This window comes from Dama dama, chromosome 17 (genome assembly GCF_033118175.1).
Source record: "Dama dama isolate Ldn47 chromosome 17, ASM3311817v1, whole genome shotgun sequence".
Classification (NCBI taxonomy): domain Eukaryota; kingdom Metazoa; phylum Chordata; class Mammalia; order Artiodactyla; family Cervidae; genus Dama; species Dama dama.
In genome coordinates this window covers 47,412,795-47,436,051 of record NC_083697.1, presented here as the reverse complement: position 1 = coordinate 47,436,051, position 23,257 = coordinate 47,412,795, and the positions used below count along the sequence as shown (strand labels likewise).

The 23,257-nt window shown below is 37.9% G+C and overlaps 1 protein-coding gene across 1 annotated transcript in view; it reads left to right on the top strand.

The window, feature by feature from the left end:
* Window positions 1-23,257, top strand: part of ADGRA3 (adhesion G protein-coupled receptor A3) — a 126,110-nt gene that overhangs the window by 90,259 nt on the left and 12,594 nt on the right. Inside the window, exons 13-16 of the mRNA XM_061164469.1 lie at window positions 8,064-8,277; window positions 8,486-8,694; window positions 19,478-19,602; window positions 20,656-20,779. Of these exons, the coding sequence (XP_061020452.1) occupies window positions 8,064-8,277; window positions 8,486-8,694; window positions 19,478-19,602; window positions 20,656-20,779 (672 nt within the window). The remainder of the gene's footprint in view (window positions 1-8,063; window positions 8,278-8,485; window positions 8,695-19,477; window positions 19,603-20,655; window positions 20,780-23,257) is intronic.

Below are 23,257 nucleotides of genomic sequence, written 5' to 3'. Positions count from 1 at the left end.
CAAGTTATATGAGTTTGTGGTTTCCCAGTACATATAAAAGTTACATTTACACTATACTTGGTCTATTAAATGTGTGATTGATTATGCCTAAAAAATAGTGTTGTTCTTCAGTTGCTCAGTCCTGTCCATCTCTTTGCAACACCATGGGCTATAGCATGTCAGAGTCCTCCCCTATCTCCTGGAGTTTGCTCATATTCTTGTTCCTTAAGTCAGTGATGCTATCTAACCATCTCATCTTCTGTCGTCCCCTTCTTTTGTCTTCAGTCTTTCCCAGCATCAGGGACTTTTACAGTGAGTTGGCTCTTTGCATCAGGTGGCCAAAGTATTGGAGCTTCAGCATCAGCCCTTCCAATGAATATTCAGGGTTGATTTTATTTAGGATTGTCTGGTTTGAGCTCCTTGCAGTGCAAGGGACTCTCAGGAGTCTCATCCAAAACCATAGTTCAAAAGCATCAAGTCTTTGGCGCCCAGCCTTCTCTATGGTCCAGCTGTCACATCCATACATGATTGTTGAAAAAACTATAGCTTTGACTATACAGACCTGTCTTAGTAAAGTGATGTCTCTGCTTTTTTTTTTTCATATGCTGTCTAGGTTTGTCATAGCTTGACTTCCAAGGAGCAAGCATCTTTTAATTTCATGGCTGCAGTCACCATCCACAGTGATTTGGGAGCCAAAGAAAATAAAACTGGTCACTGCTTCCACTTTTTCCTCTTCTGTTTGCTATGAAGCGATGAGACCAGAAGCCGTGTTCTTAGTTTTTTGAACGTTGAGTTTTAAGCCAGCTTTTTCACTCTCCTGTTTACCGCTCATTAAGAAACTCTTTAGTTCCTCTTCATTTTCTGCCATTAGAGTGGTATCATCTGCATATCTGAGATTGTTGATATTTCTCTCAACAATCTTGATTCCAGCTTGTGATTCATCCAGCCTGGCAATTTTGCATGATGTACTCTGCAGAGACGTTAAATAAGCAGGGTGACAGTATGCACCTTTGACATTGTCCTTTCCAAAGTTTGAGCCAGTTCATTGTTCCATGTAAGGTTCTCACTGTTGCTTCTTGACCTGCATACAGGTTTCTCAGGAGACAGTTAAGGTGGTTTGATATTCCAGTCACGTTAAGAATTTTCCATAATTTGTTGTGATTCACATAATCAAGGCTTTCATGTGTTCAGTGAAGCAGAAGTAGATGTTTTTTTGGAATTCCTTTGATTTTTCTGGGATCCAGCAGATGTTGGCAATTTGATCTCTGGTTCCTTTGCCTTTTCTAAATCCAGCTTGTACATCTGAAAGTTCTCAGTTCACATACTGCTGAAACCCAGCTTGAAGGATTTTGAGCACCATCTTACTAGCATGTGAAATGAGCGCAATTGTATGGCAGTTTGAACAGTCTTTGGCATTGTCCTTCTTTGGGATTGAAATGAAAACTGACCTTTTCCAGTCCTGAGGCCACTGCTGAGTTTTCTAAATTTGCTGGCATATTGAGTGCAGCACTTTCACAGCATCATCGTTTAGGATTTGAAATAGCTCAGCTGGAATTCCATCACCTCCACTAGCTTTATTTATAGTAATGCTTCCTAAGGCCCACTTGACTTCACACGCCAGGATGTCTGCCTGCAGGTGAGTAATGGCGCCATCATGGCTATCCAGGTCATTAAGACCTTTTTTGAACAGTACTTCTGTGTATTCTTGCCACCTCTTCTTAATCTCTTCTACTTTTTTTAAGTCCTTATTATTTCCTTCGTGTATTGTGCCCATCCTTGCATGAAATGTTCCCTTGATATCTCCAGTGTTTTTGAAGAGACCTCTAGTCTTTCCCATTCTGTTGTTTTCCTCTGTTTACTTGCATTGTTCATTTAAGAAGGCCTTCTTATCTCTCCCTGCTCTTCTCTGGAAATCTGCATTCAGTTAGGTATATCTTTGCCTTTTTCCCTTGCCTCTCACTTCTCTTCTTTCCTCAGCTATTAGTGAATCCTCCTCCTGACCACTTTTGCATTCTTGAATTTCTTTTCTTTTGGTATGGCTTTGTTCTCTACTATGGCTATATTACTGTACAGCGTTAGGAACCTCTGTCCATAGTTCTTCAGGCACTCTGTCTCCCAGATCTAATCCCTGGATCTATTCATCACCTCCACTGTATAATCACAGAGTATTTGATTTAGGTCATACCTGGAAGGCCTAGTGGTTTTTCCCACTTTCTTCATTTTAAGCCTCAATTGTGTAATAAGGAGCTGATGATCTGAGCCACGGTCAGTTTCAGGTTTTGTTTTTGCTGACTTTATAGAGCTTTTCCATTTTCGGCTGCAAAGAATACAATCAATCTATTTTTGGTATTGACCATTTGGTGATGTCCATGTATAAAGTCGTCTGTTGTGTTGTTGGAAGAGGACGTTTGCTATGACCAGTGTTTTCTCTTGACAAAACTCTGTTAGCCTTTGCCCTGCTTCATTTTGTACTCCAAGGTCAAACTTCCCTGTTACTTCAGGTGTCTCTTGACTTCTGCTTTTGCATTCCAATCCCCTGTGGTGAAAAGGACATCTTTTTTTTTTTTTTTTTTAATGTTAGTTGTAGGTTTTCATGGAACTGGTCAACTTTAGCTTCTTCGGCCTTAGTGGTTGGGGCGTAGATTTGGATTACTGTGATGTTGAATGGTTTGCCTTGGAAACAAATGAAGATCATTTTGTTGTTTTGAGATTGCTACTGCATTTCAGGCTCTTGTAGACTATGGTGGCTGCTGCATTTCTTCTAAGAGATTCTTGCCCACAGTGGTAGGTAGGTCATCTGAATTAAGATTCACCCATTCTCGTCCATTTTAGTTGACTGATTCCTAAGATGTTGCTATTCACTCTTTCCATCTCCTGCTTGACCATGTCCAGTTAACTTGGGCAGCCTGGCGTGGTACAGTTCATGGGGTCTCAAGAGTTGGACACAACATAGTGACTGAACAACAACAATGAACGTAACATTCCAAGTTCGTGTGCAATATTATTCTTGATGACCTTGGACTTTACTTTCACCACCAGATGCATCCACAGCTGAGTGTTGTTTCTGCTTTGTCCCAGCCTCTTCATTCTTTCTGGAGCTACTAGTAATTGCCCACCAGTCTTGCCTAGTAACACATTGGACACTTGCCGACCTTGGGGGTTCATCTTCTGGTGTCATCTTTTTGCCTTTTCATACCATTCATGGGGTTCTCGTGGCAAGAATATTGGAATGGTGTTCCATTTCCTCCTCCAGTGGACCACATTTTGTCAGAACTACTCACTATGACTCGTCCATCTTGGGTGACCCTGCACGACATGGCTCTAGGCTTCACTGGGTAATGCAAGCTCCTTTGCCTTGACAAGGTCGTGATCCACGAAGGGGAAAAAACAATGTACATGTTTTAAATAAAAAATACTTTTTTTTGCTAAAAAATGATAACCATCTGACAATGTAGGATTGCCACAAACATTCCATTTGTTAAAATCAAAACGAACAACTCCTCCCACCCCCAAAATGCAGTATCTGTAAAGTGCAATATTATAAGCTATGCCTGAAATGATGATGAAAACACCACCTTTCATTGCCTTTCATGCTTGTCATGGTTATGATCCCACTTGGTCCTCACAACTATTGGTTAGGAAGGTCATTAGGTATATGTAACAAATGCAACTCAGAGGGTAGACAAAATTTGGCAGTGTCTAGCCACTACTTCCTGGTGACGCTGCGACCCAAATTCTGGTTTCTTGTTTCAGATCCCATGTTCCCCCCCCAACCCCCCAGGGGTGGCATATAGTCTTCAATAGATATTGTAATAGACACCAAAAACTTGTCTTTCTGAAAGAGTTTTTTTTTTTTTTAATTGAAGGATAGTTGATTTATAATTTGTGGTAATTTCTGCTGTTCAGCAGTCATTCAGTTATATAAATACATATATATATTTATATTCATATTCTTTTCCATTATGATTATCACAGGATGTTAAATGTAATTCCTTGCGCTATACGTAAGACCTTGTCTACCTGGTCTGTATATAAGGTTTGCATCTGCCAACACGGAAACCCCAGTCCGTCCTTCCCCTAGTCCCTTTGGCAGCCTTAAGTCAGTTCTCTCTGTGTGTGTCTGTTGCTGTTTCGTAGGTAAGTTCATTTGTGTCATATTTTAGATTTCATATGTAAGTGATATCTATGATATTTGTCTCTCTGACTTCTCTTAGTGTCGTAATCTCTAGTTCCATCCTTGTTGCCACAAATAGCATTATTTTATTTTGTTATGACTGAGTACTATCTCATTTGTGTGTATATACCACATCTTCTTTATTTATTCATCTCAGTGGACATTTAGGTTGTTTGCATGTCTTGACTATTGTGAATAGTGTGCTGTAAACATAGGAGTGCAGGTATCTTTTTGAATTTTGTTTTGTTGGATATATGCCCAGGAGTAGGATTGCTGGATCATATGGCAACTCTATTTTTTAATTCTTTAAGGAACCTCCATACTGTTTTCCATAGTGACTTCATCAACATATATTCCCACCAACAGTGTAAGAGGGCTTCCCAAGCCTTTTGAAAAGAAACTTTTCTAATTTAGTAGCTATAGTTTATATGTTTTATATCAATTTCCATTTCTGTAACCCATACATTTTATTTTATTTTTTTAAAAGTCACTCTTTTTTCTTTTATTTTAATCCTTTTATATTGTGTTAGGTATATATACATTAGGTATATATTATATATACATTATATATAGAATATATTATATATATATACTATATACATTATATATAATATATTATATATATATATATATACACACACTATATACATTAGGTATATATACATTTCAAAATGAATATATGGTTAAATGAAATTATAACCTTTGTGATTTTGTCTTCAGGCTAAGTGGCAAATGTATAGTCACAATAAATGTATCAAATATGTCCCTTAGTTTTGGATATGCCACATAGCATGTGGAATCATAGTTCCTCACCCAGGGATCAAACCCTCACTCCCTGCATTGGAAGCACAGAATTTTAACCACTGGACTGCCAGGGATGTCCTCCTTGGTGAATTTTTTCATTAGATTTACAACCTTTCTATAATAAATGATCAGTATACTTCTTTTAAAGAGATTAAATATGCAAGTGTTACATATCTATTATAAAAATATTGTTGATACAGGTGAAGTTTGCTTTTCCATCTCCCCTAGGCTACCCCAAGGGACCTATAATTATTATTTGACAATACTCTTTATAGGACTTTGAAGGATAGCTTATAAATTATAAACATGTAACAGCCTTGAATTTGTAGCTCTCATTTCTCAGGGATTTTTCCTTACTCCAGAGTTTTTTAGATTTTGTTGTCCGATTGGTTTTGCCAGTTTATATAGAAGAAAAATTGGACTTGTAGAAACTGTAATTGTCATTTCCTTTTTCAGCCTCTTTTAGAAAGTAAAGTATGACTTTCTTTATTAAATTAATTTGATTTATCATAAGGAATACTTTCCAGAGAACTGTGCTTTGTTTTCAAGTTATTTTGTGTTCATACTAGAATTATTTTATGGACTTTTAAATACTTAAGTTTTGATAAATGTCCAGCATGTAACATTTCATCAGGATTTTGACCTTCTAATTAAATCGATCTGTTTATGTTTTTCTGTTTTGGCATGCATCTTTATATACTTAGGATAAATTTATATACTTAATAGAAGTTAACTATGTTAGTGAATGAATTGGTAATATCTTTGTTTTCCTATCAAGCTGTATTTGTGAGAATAGTAGAAACCTTATTATATGTTTTCTTAGATGTAATATTTCTACTAAATGTTTTCTTGTCATCTGCAATTTAACAGTAATGTTCACCTGTCAATATTCAAACTTCAAAAATGCTTTCAGCAGATATTTATGGTTATCTGCTGTGTTACAACACTGTTTTAAGCACAGTAGTTAAGAACTAATTCCTAAGTCAATCATTTGCTTCAGTAGAACCTTAAAAATGCCACACAGACTTTCATTAATTTCATAAACAATGGGCTACTTTTATTAATGCTAGTGCCAGGAACTATTATTAACATAGGCAGTCCCAAAATAAATGAGATTATCTACATTCGAAAGTTCTCTCACCCTCCTTAAGAGGAGTAGACAGTCAGTTAGACTGTGATACTTTAGGACTTCAGTTATGCTATGCTGTGTGCAGACTGCTGCCCGAGTCCAGAATAGGGAGCAGTACCTGGAGTAGTGATGTAGTTAATCACCCCCAAAAGCCCTGTTAATAAAACCTTGCAAAGTCCTTCTCTTCTTGGCTGCCAGCCTTTCTCGTCCTGATCCATCCTTTGCAGGAGCAGCAGAACTAACCTACTAAAAAATCAGAATCTGAGCAGTTTGAGCTTACCAGATAAGAGAATCATGGGGCATTTCAGCCAGAGATACTGGCTTGTGCTCAGTAGCATCTAGGAATCAGGGGATGGGGCTTCCCTTGTGGCTCAGTGGTAAAGAATCCGCCTGCCAGTGCTGAAGACACGGGTTGGATCCCTGATCCTGGCAGATGTCACATGCCGTGGAGCAGCTAAGCCGTGTGCCGCAAGTATTGAGCCTGTGCTCTGGGGCCCGGGAGCTGCCAGTGATGAGCCCGTGGGCGCCAGTTACCGAAGCCTGAACCTATAGAGCCTGTGCCCCGGAACGAAGGGAAGCCACTGCAGTGAGAAGCCTAGGCACTGCAACTGAAGAGGAGTCCCCACTTGCCACAATGGAGAAAAGCCTGTGTAGCAGTGAAGAGCCAGCACAGCCAAAAATAAATAAGTAAAATAGAAAAGGAAAAAAAGCAGGGGATGTCAAAAAGTGATAAACTCGAATCATGTGTATTATCATATATGAAACAGATCGCCAGTTCAGGTTGGATGCATGAGGCAGGTGCTCAGGGCTGGTGCACTGGGATGACCCTGAGGGATGGGATGGGGAGGGAGGCGGGAGTGGGGTTCAGAATGGGAACACATGTACACCCATGGCTGATTCATGTGAGTGTATGGCAAAAACCACCAGAACATTGTAAAGTAATTAGCCTGCAATTAAAATAAATAAATTAAAAAGTATATATATTTTTCTGTCAATGTGACCCCCTCCCTCCCCCAAAAAAGTGATAAACTCACTGTGGCCCAGTCATAGGTTATGGTGTAGGGAGTGTTAGGAGATGAATTTGAGGCAAGGATTTTAGCCAAATTAAATGGCATTCTTGAGAATTTTTGGCCGTATTTTCTAAACATTTGGGAGCCAAGGTGTTACTTGAACTGAAATAAAAATAGATTTGTTGAAGAGGAAATTCTGTTGGCATCATGAACATTGGGTTGGAGAGAGAGGTTGATGCCAAGAGAAAGGCTCTGTGATGAGTCCTTAAAATAGGGAAGTTTTTAGATTATTATTTGCCTCCTTGGGGTACAGATTTATTTTTCATTAAATGCTGAATAATTTATAATTTAAAAATCCCTAATAAAGAAATCTGAAGAACAGTCAATGCCCAGCCAGCATTTTCACTTGTTCCTCTTTGTGACTGTTTTTGTAAACCTAATGTGTTTCTGAGTCTAAAGTTCTGTTATGTTTTTGTGTAATTTCTTCTGTTCCTTGACAGCCGGAATCTATCATAAATCACCTTAAAGTTTTCATAAGCCCAAATTAATTATACTCACATTTGTGATATGCTCCCTTTGTGCTCATTCACCATGTTTTGTCATTGTAAAATTCATAGAGTGATCGCTGAGATCTTCTTCTGTTTAATGCTGTTTACTTCAGCAGTATACAGTATCAGGGGAAAATTCACTTTGAAATAATCCCTTGCTTACTACTTTAATGCTTTGAAATAGAGTTTGCATTTCTCTTGATTTTCTACTTCTTTTGTTCTGTGCTATTAAATGATCTTTACGCATTTCACTTAATGAATAAATTGTTTTAACTACTAAATCTCACTCATATATTTAAGACCTGTATTCAGCATATAACTAAACAGTATTCATAGCTGTCTAAAATATTTCTGGTTTTAACCTACTAAGATAGCAACTCTTCTGTTTTTTTTTTTTTTTTTTTTTAATATATTTTCAGAACACTATTGTGGAGGCTTCTATTCAGCTTCCTCCTTCCCTTTTCTCACCAAAGCAAAAAAGAGAAGTCAGACCAAGTGATGACTCTCTCTATAAGCTGCAGCTCATCGCATTCCGCAACGGAAAGCTTTTTCCGGCCACCGGGAATTCAACAAATTTGGCCGATGATGGAAAACGGCGTACAGTGGTTACCCCCGTGATTCTCACCAAAATAGGTTTGTCTGTGGCATATGTCTTCCTGTAGTCACTGGACAGCACGACTCGATCATTCCCTGCTCCTAAAGATGCTTATTTTTGTTCCTTCTCTTTTTAATGAGTCACTAGAGGAAAAAAGATATTTGCAGAATGCCCATTCGTGTATGTTGACATTTAATTGTTCATGAAATTTGTTTCAGAAATATTTTTATTTCCCATTTCCTCCAGATGGTGTGAACGTTGATACCCACCACATCCCCGTTAATGTGACGCTGCGTCGAATTGCGCATGGAGCAGATGCTGTGGCTGCCCAGTGGGATTTCGATCTGCTGAATGGACAAGGAGGCTGGAAGTCAGATGGGTGCCATATACTCTATTCGGATGAAAATATCACCAGCATTCAGTGCTACTCCCTTAGTAACTATGCAGTTTTAATGGTACGGCAGTTGTTAATGCATAAACACTAAGCATTCGAATTTCTTCCCTATGCATAGTTAAGCTCAAATGATTGTTTTTTTTTTTTAACTTTTAACATAAATTGCTGCCTTTAATTAAGAAAGAGGTGACATTTGATATCATTCTGATTTTAAAGGGAAATTGAGTTACTACTAAGTGAAATATATGGGATTGAATTGGGTATGGGAATTTTCAGTAAACTTTAAGCCAATCAATTCAACTAGACCTTGACCTTAAAATTTGGAGACATGCTGTCCAACTCTTAATCAAGAGCGATTCATTTGCCCAAAGATACACAGTAAACGGGGCTTCCCTGATGGTTCAGCTGGCAAAGAATCCGCCTGCAATGCGTGAGACCTGGGTTCGATCACTGGGTTGGGAAGGTCCCTTGGAGAAGGGAAAGGCTACCCACTCCAGTATTCTGGTCTGGAAATTCCGTGGACTGTATAGTCCATGGGGTCGTGAAGAGTCGGACACGACTGAACAACTTTCACTTTTTCTTCACACAATGATGGGCTTCCCTGGTGACTCAGACGGTAAACAATCTGCGTGCAGTACAGGAGACATGGGTTCGATCCCTGGGTCAAGAAGATCCCATGGAGAAAGGAGTGGATACCCATTCCAGTGTTCCTGCTTGGAGAATTCCGTGGACAGAGGAGCCTGGAGGGCTGCAGTCCGTGGGGTAGCAAAGTCAGGCACAACTGAGCGGCTAACACTTTCACTCTCACACAATGAATAGTGAGAGATTTTCCTACTTTGCTATTTAGTGCCTCATCCCACTACACATCATAATTTTTTAGATTCCTTTTTTGTATTTAGAGTAATGGTGATAATTTCAGTTTAGTTGCTGCAAGCAGCAGCACTGACACAAATGTCTTCAACTTTAATGCTAATCAAGTTAATGTTTTCTGTTATTTACTATTTTTGTGTTTATTAATCTTTTGTGAAATAGCTAGTTATTAACATATCTTTTTATTAATGGATCATTTATGTGAATCTGATCTCTTGAGTTGATAATTATGAAATTAGCTGTGCTAGTTTTTATTGCATATTGTGGTTATTCTAAGATACTAACATCCTGAAGCACGTATGCATGCATTTAGAGCAGAGTGGAAGAAATTACTGATGAACATGAAGGACATTTTTTAGCAATGGCTTGAGGCTAGCCTGGGAGTAAGGACGCTTCTGTTTTGATTTCTGCCACCAGCTCTGAATCTGTTATCTAGACAACATTTTATCAAAGCACCAAATAATCTTGAAACATGATATTTACTCTAAGTGAATTTTCTTTTCTTAAAACTACAAAAGAGCATTTTCACTGGAAATGGTCTTGAAGCATGCTTTAATTGGAGTAGATTTTCTTCAGCTTTATATTTTGGTTTTCTCTTTGCTCCTCAAGTTAGGCTACCTACCTAGTGTCCCGAACAGGCAGAGGAGTAAGTAGATTATCAAGCAGGGCAGAAAGATTAATGTGTGTGTTATTTAACCCAGCAGACAGTGGGTGGGGTCTACACTAGGAAAGGACTCAGCTGTGTTGATGTAAGTCATCTCTCCTTTTGGGTTTAGTGTTAATAGTATAGGATTCTCTTCACAAATAGATGTTTGAGTTCTTTAAGTCTAAGTCTGGTTTCTGTAAGTTCACATTTTATTGTTTTATAGTCAGCTTTCAAAGAATGCTTGAAGCAGTAATTAAAATATGAAGCATTTACTCTTTCAGTTTGAAAGTATTTTCTCATTCAGGTTTTGATTATAAAATAACGTGGAACCGAGAAGTACTGAAGGAGAAATAAGAGAGATGTGGCATCATTTGCCTGGAGAATCCCGGGGATGGAGGAGCCTGGTGGGCTGCCGTCTTTGGGGTCGCACAGAGTCAGACATGACTGAAACGACTTAGCAGCAGCAGCAGTAGCAGCAGCATTTGAAATTTTTTTAGTAGTTAACTAGAAAAAGTTGGGCAGGAGAAATGAAATGCAGACACACAACAAAAGGCATTTTATAAACTTCAGTGTTTAAGACATGATAATGTACCATGTGAAACTTTTATTTTTATTTAATACCAGTTAAAACATCTATTTTTGAACTTCCTAGCTGTTCTTCTCCACAGTTTAAATTAGTATAATCCTTTTCTTGAAGGAATAAGCTATTCTTTTATCTTTCATACTTTTAATCTTTTAAAAAATGTAATACACAATTCTTAAAGCTAAAATACAGCACTAGGTTTTTTTTTTTTTTATTTTCAAAGAATATCCTTTCTCTTTTCTTAAATATAACTGTGCCACCTAGAGGTAGCAAGGTGAAAAGGATTTGAAATTGTTGACAAAATTGTCAAAGTTAGTATACGGCATTTTTGGAGTTGCTGATGAAACATGAAGGCAAAGTTAATGAAATCATGCCTACTCTTAAATAAAGTCATGTCTGAATTAGAAAACATAGCTTTAAAAATTGGAAGTCAACATCTTTTTTTCTTTGCCTGACACCGTTTTGAATAATAGATAAAATCCTATTTTTTTTGGAGAACTGCTTTAATGTAGGATTTTATTTAGCAAGTCTAAATTCCTTTATTGGCAGCTAGCTCGTAAAGCTTTTCCTGCTGTGGTTTTTTTAAAAAAATGTGTATTTAGGAAATGAAATGAAAAGAATATATTTGTTTGAAAATCTCAAATAGATATTCATAGTTCTAGACAGATAACATAGGTCAGTAGGCATCCTGCAATAACCATGTATATTCCAAGTTCTCAGAGGAAAAAGTTAGGTAGAGATTGAGTTTGTTTGAATTATGTGATCAGAAATAACCAGTTGACCAGAGGTCAGTAGGGAACAAAAAAACTTAATGAGGAGGGCCAAATTATTCATGGTAGTACTTACTATTTAATTGGTATTAGTAGTGAAGATAAAATAACCACTATATCTTGATTCTCCTTTGTTATTATATTCACCTAGAAACACATGAAACCAGAGAGCACTCATTTGTTTTTACATCTTTAGTTTTTTTTCAAGGCAAACTGTGGTTTCATTTACTCTATAATTGAACATGAATGTTAGCATTGTTTATATAATTCTTAAGTAGGTATTATACTCACATGGATCAAATGTTTGAATTATTTCTAACTAATATGCAGTGAGAAATTAAACTGACACTCTTGTCTCTTCTCCACAGAATAGATAACCTTAATCGTTTTTTTTTACACATTATTGAAGGACTTTCACATATATTACAACAAAATGAATACATGATCCTGTTTTCTTGCATTTTTATATGAAGGTAGCATGCTACAAACATTCTAAACCATGCCTGTTTCCATGAAGCAGTATATCTTATGGCAAGGATGATGATAACCATGGAACAATATATCTTAACACTGATGACGCTGCCTTCTGTTGGTGATATTCTTAGGATGATATGAGGGTAGTGATGGCAGTGGTTAGTTTTTATTAAGTACTTAATGCACCGGGTTCTCTTAAAGCTTTACCTACATTAACCTATTTGGTCATCATAACCACATCATGAAATGTGGCGCTACTATTATTACCCCCAGTTTACAGATGGAGAAACCAAGGAAGTGAAGGACCATGACCAGGTTGACAAAGGTAGTTAGTGTGGAGTTGGAGTTCAGACTCCACAAATGTCTTCTTAATCCCGCTACTGGATTTCCTTTCTGAAAACTTAAGTGTTAGAGAGCTTTCTCATTCTTTTTTGTCTCTGAATATTACTTTATGACCTCACCATCATTTATTTGGGCATTTCTCTATATTGTTTGTTTCTAATAATGTCTGTGTATAGAATGGTTTTACACATTAGAAAATCTGTATCATAAATTATCTGAAGTAGAATTAATAAAGGGAAACCAAAACTTTTCCTTTTTTCATTAAATTGAACTGTTGATTGATGTTCACAGATCTTAACTATATAGCTTAGTGGTATTTTTACCTGTGAACCTACATGTTTAGCTGCCATCAAGATAAAGACTTTTATTTGAGCATTCGGAAGCTCTGGTATGTTTCTTTCTAGTAAATTTTCACTGTCATTTCAAGAAATAGCCTTCTGATGTGTATCACTAGGTAGGTTTCATCTGCTCTTTAATTCCATATAATTGGAATTGTATAGCATGCACTCTTTGTATCTGGTTTCTTTCCCATCATTATGTCTGTGATATTCATCTTTGTTTTTACATGTGGTAGCAGGTTATTGTTTTTTCTTTTTCCTTCATAATAGGCCGTTTTGTTGGCTTCCCAGGTGGTGCTAGTGGTAAAAGGACCTGACTGCCAATTCAGGAGATGTAAGAGACATGGGTTCAATCCTTGGGTCAGGAAGATCTCCTGGAGGAAGGCATAGCAACCCACTCCAGTGTTATTGCCTGGAGAATCCCATGGACAAAGGAGCCTGGTGGGCTATAGTCCATGGAATCATAGAGTTGGACACGACTGAAGCGACTTAGCATACACACAGGCCATAGTAGGAAGATATCAGAATTTGTGCATTGATGGATTTTTGAGTTGTTGCGAGGTTCTGGATATCAGGAAAAAACTGCTGTAAATATTTGTGGACGGTGACTGCAGCCATGAAATTAAAAGATGCTTGCTTTTTGGAAGTAAAGCCATGACAAGCCTAGACAGTGAGTTAAAAAGCAGAGACATCTCTTTGCTGACAAACGTCTGTCTAGTCAAAGCTATGGTTTTTCCAGTAGTCAGGTATGGATGTGAGAGTTGGACCATAAAGAAATCTCAGTCCTGAAAAATTGATAATACTTTTGAACTGTGGTGCTGGAGAGGTCTCTTGAGAGTCCCTTGGATAACAAGAAGATCAAACCAGTGAATCCTAAAGGAAATCAACATTGAATATTCATTGGAAGGACTGAAGCTGAAGCTCTAATACTTTGGCCACCTGATGCGAAGAGCCAACTCATTGGAAAAGAGCCTGATGCTGGGAAAGATTGAGGGCAGGAGGAGAAGGAGATGACAGAGGATGAGATGGTTGGATGGCATCATTGACTCAATGGACATGAGTTTGAGCAAACTGTGGGAGATAGTGAAGGACAGGAAAGCTTGGCATGCTACAGTCCATGTGGTTGCAAAGAGTCAGACACGACTGAGTAACTGAACAACAACAACATATTTATGAACATGTTTTTTGATGGACATGTGCATACAGGAGTGGAATTGCTAAGTTGTAGGCATCTGTATGCTGTGAAGTAATGCCATGCAAATGATCAAACTGGTTTTATTGGGTTACAGTCTCACCAGTAATGAGTGTTAATTGCTCTATATCCTTGCCAGTGCTTGGTATTTTCAATCTTTAGTTTTGGTCTTCTGGTGGCTGTGCTGTGATAGATCATTGTGGTTTTAATTTTTTAAGTTTTTTCAGTTTTTAAATTTTTAAAAAATTTAAGATAATTAAAAATTTTTTTTTGTTTTTCTTTGGTAACTGGTAATATTGAGTACCTCTTCATTTTCATATTATGGCTTGGGTAGCCCTTTTGTGAAGTTATTGCTCAAATCTTACGTACTTTTAATTTGATTGTCTGTTGCTTTCTTACTGGCTCATAGTAATTCTTCATGAACTCTGAATAGGAGCTCTTTGTTAGATGTATGTGTTGGAAAAATCTTCTCCCAGTCCATGACTTGTTTTAATCAATTCAGGCTGCTACAACAGAGTATCACAGTCTAGGTCATTTACAAACAGAAGAAATTTTTTTTTTCCTCATAGTTTTGGAGGCTTAACTCCATGATCAAGAAGCTAGCAGATTCTTTGTCTAGTGAAGGCCTGCTTCCTGCTTCATAAATGCTGTCCTTTCTCTGTATCCTCTTATGGTGGAGTGGGGAGGGGAACTCTCAGGTGTCTCTTTTATAAAAGGAAAAAGGACACTAATCCTGTGTTTATAAGGGCTCCACTCTCATGACCTAATCACCTCTCAGAGGTACCACCTCAAGATAATATCACATTGGAGGTTAGGTTTCAACATGTGAATTTTAGCTGGGGGACACAAACATTTAGTCTATGGGCATGGCTTTTTCCTTTTTTTCTTAATGTTGTCTTTTTATAAGCAGAGTTTCTAATTTTTCTAACATTTGTTAGTAGTTAGTGGTTTTTTACGTCCTATTTAAGAAGTCTTTGCTTACCCCCAAATTATGAACTTATTTTCCTTTATTTGCGTTAAGAAGCTTTAAATGTGTTTTAGCTTTCACATTTAGGTCTGTGATTCAGCTGGAACTGACTTTTGTGTATTGTGTGTGTTTTAAGGATTAAAATCTTGAAATTATTCCATGTTTCTTAGGGGAAAAATTAAAAGAAACAGAGACATGGTCTCAATTTTTTTAAAGACACTTTTTATTTTAAATCTGTTCTAAAATTTTATTTTATTGTCAAACTCTTTTTAAAATACTTATACTCTGACAGACAGAGGGAAACTGAGATGTTTTTCTTTGTCTTCCTTCCATTGTTCAGATCCTGATGAGTTTAAATCATAATTAATTTATAATTATTGATATGATGCCAGTGAATTATTTAAAACTGCTAGTGATTTTATATTTAGTAATTCTCAGGCTAATCTATTGTAAATGTATGAATCTTTATCAGGTAAATCAAAATTTCAAAAGCTCTTCTTCCATTTGTTTGATTCCTTAATAATAAGTACTTCTGCAGTTTTTAACACACTTTTACGTGTTTTAATATTCTCTGAATTGGTGCAGTTTATTTTGGTGACCCTTACTTTCCATTTCCTGGCCTGTTTTCTTAAACTTAGTAGTAGTAGTAATAATACTTCATTTGTGTCCGACTCTGCAACCCCATGCACTGTAGCCGACCAGGCTCCTCTGTCCATGGGAGTCTCCAGGCAAGAATACTGGAGTGGGTTGCCATGCCCTCCTCCAGGGGATCTTCCTGACCAGGGATTGAACACTTGTCTCCGCTTTGCCCGCTAGCGCCACCTGGGAAGCCCTTTCTTAAACTTTGCACCATGTATAAGAGTGACTAAGATCACCATTTAGTGATGGACTGTGGTTTAATAAGCACCAGAGGCAGACTTTTCCTCTGTTATGTATCACTATATTGCAAATGTGAATGCTACTTTTTACTTTTCTTCCATGGGTGTCTCCTAGTGGCCATTGATGGACAATGTGTTTGGTAATTTTTTTGTAATGGAAGTGATTTGATTTATAAAAAGAGAATAAAAGCAAGAATCATGGGTTTCTGTGAAATTAAAGAGATTGAAGTCTTTTGATATGTGTCTCCCTGAACAGGTAGATTTTTTTTCAGTAGAGGTATGATTGGCATACAACATTTTATTAGTTTTAGGTATACAATGTAATGATTCAGTATTTGTGTATGTTACAAAATGGTCACCACAATAAGTCTAGTTAACATCCATCAGTATACAGTTACAAGTTTTTTCTCTTATGGCAAAAACTAGCTTTTACTCTGAGCAGCTTTCAGACTTCTATATTATTAGTAACTGTAGTCCCTTGCTGCATCTCCAAGGCTTCATTTATTCTATATCTGGAAATCTGTACTTGTGGACTCCTTTCATGTATGTTTTTGTTACAGTATCACAAAGCCTCTATTTGTTGATGGATATAATTGAAAATAATTTTGACTTAAGATTTCTACTTTACCTCTTTTGTTGTAGTCTTTAACTTCTCTTAACTTCTTTCCTATCCTGATCTTCTCAGTTGTCTTATACGGCCTTAAATTCTCTTATATTTTGTCGTCAAGATATAAGATCAAGTTTTTATTAACTTGATTTGTCTCCTTTACACCAGGCAGGGAGTCTGCAAACCCTGGCAAATATTTGATCCACAGGCCTGTTCCAGTCAGCTCTCTTTTGTTTGTTTGATATTCTAAATGCTGGAAAGCTAGAAGTGGTTTCCAAATTTTAATGGTTATATTTTAAGTGGTTAATAAGTACCTGCATAATAGCCTCAATTTTGCTTTTGGCCTGCAAAGCCCAAGCTCTTTACTCTCTGGCTCTTCACACCTTGCCAGGGGTTCCCTTTCATTTGGAAAGGTCTGTTTGTTGTGACAACAAAAATGCCCCCGCGTCAGTAGTACTTGCTCCTTCCTCCAGGACTACTTTGGAGTTTTAACAGTCTGGGTACTCTGTGTCAACATCCAGCTTCCTGCTCATGCTAGGTCACATTCATTGCCTTTTGAAAAAACTGAATTCTTTTAACCATGAGGCTGCTGCTGCTGCTAAGTCACTTCAGTTGTGTCCGACTCTGTGTGACCCCATAGACGGCAGCCCACCAGGCTCCCCTATCCCTGGGATTCTCCAGGCAAGAACACTGGAGTGGGTTGCCATTTCCTTCTCCAGTGCGTGAAAATGAAAAGTGAAAGCGAAGCCACTCAGTCGTGTCCGACTCACAGCGACTCCATGGACTGCAGCCTACCAGGCTCCTCCGTCCATGGGATTTTCCAGGCAAGAGTACCAGAGTGGGTTGCCATTACCTTCTCCGCTTTTAACCATAAATATTGTATAAGATGTAAGAACTGAACTGGCACTTTGTCTGATGTTTTGCTGGATAATATCCAGCTACCTGTGTTTTGCTGTTCTCTGCAAAGGCCTGTGGAAGGCAGGCATACACAAGTTCTGCCCCTTCCCCAGACCCTGCCAGATGGGATGACTACGATGTTTCCATTTTACTGTGGGGTAACTGCCCCAGATTATATAGCTAGTGTGGTGGCAAAGTATTCTTGAACATTTCCTGAAGGACTGGAAAACAGGCAGTGCATAGAAAGAGTGAAGAGACCACATCCTAGGCACTGAAAGTTTGTCCTCAATTATTTGGTCTCCATGGGAATAGAAGCTTTTCACAGAAATGAGGGAGAATCTGTCTACTCCAGCTAGTGTCTAACTGGCTCTCATTGCCCCAGTCTTCTTTGAATATCTCTTCTAACATTCTGGATTTTTAGCAGAATGCAGGTATTGATGCGTTGAAACTGTGTTCCATAGACTAGTCCCATGGGCATCTTACAAGGACAGGTTGTTGAGAATGGTGGCTGTAGGTTTCTGTCTTGTATTTTCCCTTTCAGGTCTTAGTTTATAGACCGTCAGCCCCCAAGGGATCCTGTGTTTCCCTGAATACCCGGTACTTGGCATAGTGCCTGGCCATGGTGGTCACCCAGTTGGCATTTAACAAATACGTAGATGAAGTGCAGGCTTGTGACTCCTCTGACTGTGGGCTGGGGTGGAATTTCCCCTGTTGTACCTCCAGTTTCTCATTAACTCTGACTTGTGTCAGGCTTTGTGGCCCGTGTTAGTCATTTGTTAATGGTGAGGGACTTGTGAAGGTGTTCTGATAGATCTTTCTGGGTGTGTAATTATGCCCTGTTGACCACTGATTCTTCCCAGGAAAAGGTGCTGCTTCCTTCCCTGCTTCTTCCGTGTTGAGCCATCCTCAGTGTCCTTTTGTGTCTGTCACGCATTCCTTCCTGTCTTCATCATCTTGGTGTTTTTAGTTTCAAGAATTATCTTAATAACTTCGTGACTAGACGTGCATCCCACTGTGAACTGCTTCCCACGTCCAGCTGTGATTTTGTAGCTTTCAGAATCAGTTTAGAAGGAGAATTTGGTGACAGGGCCTGGTGAACCTGCAGCCCTGGTTGTCTGGCGTGGTGTCCGGGGCCCAGGGAGAGACATCTTCCAAGCCTGCCCCGGCCTCTGTCAGGAAGGAAGCCTTCAGGTGAGTGATGTTTTCATTTTAGGAAGTCACTGTCTGCTTTGTCTTAGGAAGCAGAGCCTTGGCAGCCATGAACTCTTCAGATCTGATCTTCCCAGCCCTTAACCTCTTTGTGCCTCAGATTTTCAAGCTATAAAATGGGACTAACAATATACCTAGTTTATAGGGTTATTCTGTGTAGGGTGCTGGCATGGTGCCTGGTTTATGATAAATGCTCTGTGAGTGATCTGCTGTTACTATTATTTATTATTACTGATATTTGATCTCTAAGTTCTCAGTCACAGGCCTGCCCTTATGTTGATCAAACATTGTTGTGATCTCATTGTGTGTCTGAGGATTCTTTGACTTTTCAGCTCTTCTAGAGCATAAATCATGGGTTAGTGGGTTAGCATCACATCCCTGTTCTTTCCACAGTGTCTGGCCCATTCATATTTGTTGAACTTGACTGCGGGAGGTTAGGCTTTATTGACTTGGAGATACTGCTGCTGTCTTGTACCTTGTTAGCTGGTGAATGTGCGGAGTGATACGTTGGGTGAGAATGAAGTGTTAGTTACTCAGTCACTTCTGACTCTTTGCAACCCCCATGGACTGTAGCCCACCAGCCTTCTCTGTCCATGGGATTCTCCAGGCAAGAAGACTGGAGTGGGTTGCCATTCCCTTCTCTAGGGGATCTTCCTGACTGAGGGATCGAACCTGGGTCTCCTGCATTCTTTACCGTCTGAACCACCAGGGAAGCCGAGGGCATTAAAAAGACTGTAGTCTCTGGTTGACCTTCTAAATCCCTGCTTTCCCGCTCCACTACCCTCAAAGGAGAGTCAGTGTTCACATTTATAAAGCAGATGGCCCATGGTAAGAAGAGTGGGTGTGTGTGCATGTATGTGTATATACATACTACATGAGTAGTTGACACAGTGCAAGTTAGGAGGGCATAGTAATGTGTGAGGAAAATAGCGTGAAACATAGCCCTTGGATACAATGAAGAGATCCAAGGGCCAGAGTTCTCTTTATCGGTATATTTTAGTCCCTGAGGAAATCCCAACATCTCTGTCCAGAGAAGCACTCCTAGAATAATGCTTTCGTTCTTCCCTTCAGGATCTGACGGGGTCCGAACTCTACACCCAGGCGGCCCATCTCCTGCACCCCGTGGTCTACACTACGGCTGTTATTCTTCTCTTGTGCCTCTTAGCGGTCATCGTCAGTTACATATACCATCACAGGTAAGAAAGAAAACTGACTGCAGAGGCCTGTGGACATCATTTCACATGTAATTAGGATAAAATTTTATTCTAATTTAATACCATGCTGTCCTTCCAAAGTAAGGGCAGTTACTTCAGAATACCCCCAGGCCTTCTTCATGCAAGTCAAGACATAAATAATAAGTGCATGTGGTAATAAACTCATCTTCTGGAGCATTCAGTCATCCTGCTGGGTTTGTACCTGGCAAAGAATGTGGGAAGTATGTGTTGGGGAGTGGGGCATGGGGGTGAGGTAAAGTGGAGCCTGGTTACCTGCAGAGGTGTCTTCCAGAACCAGACTGTGGTATTATTTCTATTTCATAAGTTTTTGCCTGTTGTGATAGTCTCTTTTACAGATGGCATTTAAGAAAGCTTGTGGCATTTAAGTGTGGGATATGGTTTTTGTTAATTAGAGGCAAAGGTACAGAAATTTTTATTTTATGGTGAGATATAATGAACTGAAAGGATTTGCTAAGCAGAAATACACTTTCAAGAGGTTTTGCTAGAATGTATTTTCCTCTTTAAGCTGGACATATATGACATTTCTTGACATTTAGTTAGGAAACAAGGAGATTTTGATATAAAAAAGAAAGACTTGAGCATTTCATTATGAAAGGCCACGAGGAAATGCATTGGTTGTTTAGACCGTGTTATCCTAGTAGTTCAGGAAAAATAGAGATTGGCATCTTGCAGAAATTTCTGGGAAGCAAAACAAGTAATCAATCTGTCATAAGACATCAAAACTATCAAAAGTGGACATATTTCTTATTATGGAGAATTTGTGTAGCCTTTAGTGGATGTAGTAGTTCCATTTAACTTGTCTTTTTTAGTGTATAAAGTTAAATGTTAAGAAACTGTATTGTGTTGAGGGATTTCTCAAAACCTGTGTGTGTGTGTGTGTGTGTGATAGTATGTTTTAATAAAATGTTTACACATTTACATTTGGCTTGGTATGAATTAGGTATGTTAACTTGGAGATGTCCAGCTTCAAGTATGTTAACCTGAGTGTTAATTTTTTCCCTTTTCTTTTAACAGTTTGATTAGAATCAGTCTCAAAGGCTGGCACATGCTTGTGAATTTGTGCTTTCATATTTTTCTGACCTGTGTGGTCTTTGTGGGAGGAATAAGTCAAACTAGAAATGCCAGCGTCTGCCAAGCAGTAAGTGAAAAACTAAAATAAAAAAAATAAACTGGTATTAAAAAGTAATTTCATATGTTTCATTAACTGTAAAGGGAAAATTGTTTCTTTGAAGCTTTTTTTCTTTAGCTAATTAAAGTTAACCTGAATGTTACTTAAATAATTCAGCAGTATACTTCAGGTTCTGAATTATCATTTCACAACTGCATATATGACTTATGGAGCTTGTCTTTTTATCTTTGGGAATTTTGTGCTACTTGTTATATCTGTTATAATGACAAACATTGAATTTTAAAAATTTATAAAATTCTGATATAGCTGAAAGAAGTAACATTTTCTGACAGGATTTTAAAAATTATTTTATCTATTTATGGAAATAGGAATTATAAAAATTTTAACTGTAAGATATAAAAACAAGAAACTTCCTAGGTGTGGTAAATATGAAGAATTTAAAAATCTTCAACTCTTATTTTCAAGTAAATGATTACATATGTAGCATTAATAAACAGTATTCTTATAGTTTAAGTATAAAAAGCAAAACTTCTTAATATATGAGTAGGAAATACATAAAATTATATTTATTTGCATCTTATTTTCTATATGTATCATAGCAAACAGTCTCACATAGAAATTCAGAGTGCAGACTACCTGGATTTGGATGTCAGTTCTTCTTTTTCCAGTGTTTTTATGGGCAGTTTGTTTAACTTTTTTTAATCGCAGATAATGAGATCTACCCTCTTAACCAGTTTCTAAGTGTGTTGTATGATGATTAACTCTAAGGACGTACAGATTTTTTGAACTTAAACATCTTATGTGGCTGAAACTAGACCCACGAAACGGCTACCTCCTGTATCCCTTCCCCTCACCTCCTGGCCCCACCATCTACTTTCTGTCTTTGTGAGCTTGACTTCATAAATACCTTATATAAGTGGAATCATGCAGTACTTTTCCTTCCATGATTGACTTGTTTCATTTAACATAATATCCTCAAGGTTCATTCATGGTGTAGGATGTGACAGGATTTCTTGCTTTTTAAGACTGAATACATATGTAATTGTATATATACACCACATTTTTTTTTATCCATTCATCTATCAATAGACATTTAGATTGTTTCCAGCTCTTGAATGTTGTAATACTGCCGTGAACATAGGACTACAATTTGATCCTGATATCAATATTTAATATTTCAGTGTCTCAATTTTCTCACCTGTAAGTTGGGAATAATAATTGAGTTGTTGTCAAATGATGTGACTATTTACATTAGAAAAGCTAAAGTAATTTACAGATAAATTATTAGAAAAATAGGAAAACTTAGTTTCCAATGTATGTATTTTTTTTAATGTAGTTTAATATACAGAAATGTGCTTCTAGTATGCAGAAATGTAACCAAGAGAAAACATAATTAATGAGAAGGTAACATTTATGTAGTATCAAAAAATATCAAGTACTTAGAAATGATAAAAGATATTTAAGATTTGCAGGTAAAATTTCAATGCACATTAAAGAACACCTAAATAAATGGAAAAATACACTAGGCCCAAGGATAGGAAAAGTTAAAGTCAGAGAGGTAGCAGTTCCTCCTAAATTAATCTGTAGATAAGAGAATTTTTCATGAAACTCAATAAAATGGTCTTTAAATTTATATGAAAGTAAAGAAGGACCAATGATAGTTAGGACACTTCTGAAAAATAGTAGATTAGGAAGTCTTCTTATCACCAAACTGTGGAGTCTGTTGGAATTAAAACTGTGGAGTAGAGTAGGGATAGATAAATTGACCAACACAGTGGAGTAGCAGCCTTGGAAGCAGACGCATGCAGAGCTTTGGTTTGAGACAGATGTTACGTGTCTCATGGCTAGGTAAAGACAGACCACTGTCCAGTTAAGGGAGCTGGGGAAAACCCATGTGGAAGAAAGATTAAAGTGGATCTGCACTTCATACCACGTTAAAAAAAGTCAGCTTTGGGTAGATTAAATATTACAAGTCCAAACGAAAGTGTTAAAATTTATATTAGAAAATATCATAATCCTTGGGATAAGGAGGGGTTTCTTAAATATGACTAGAAAAGAAAGGATGTACTCTTGACTAAATTAAAAATAATATCTTTTTCTTAAAAAAAATGAAGATTCCTAAGGAAAAGGAAAAGACAAGTTCCACATCAGAAGACACTAGTCTTAGTACATATGGGCTTTCCTGGTGGCTCAGATGGTGAAGACTCTGCCTGCAGTGCCGGAGACCTGGGTTCAATCCCCGGGTTGGGAAGATCCCCTGGAGAAGGGAAAGGCTACCCACTCCAGTATTCTGGCCTGGAGAATTCCATGGACTGTGTGGTTCATGGGGTCACAAAGAGTCAGACACGGCTGAGCGACTAAGCACATCAGAGCACAAATTCTCAATACATAACCACTGACGGAGCATTAGAATTAAAAAAAATACACACATATATATTAAAAACTAATCAGTGAGACTGCCACAAACAGCCCAGCTGGAGAAGTGGT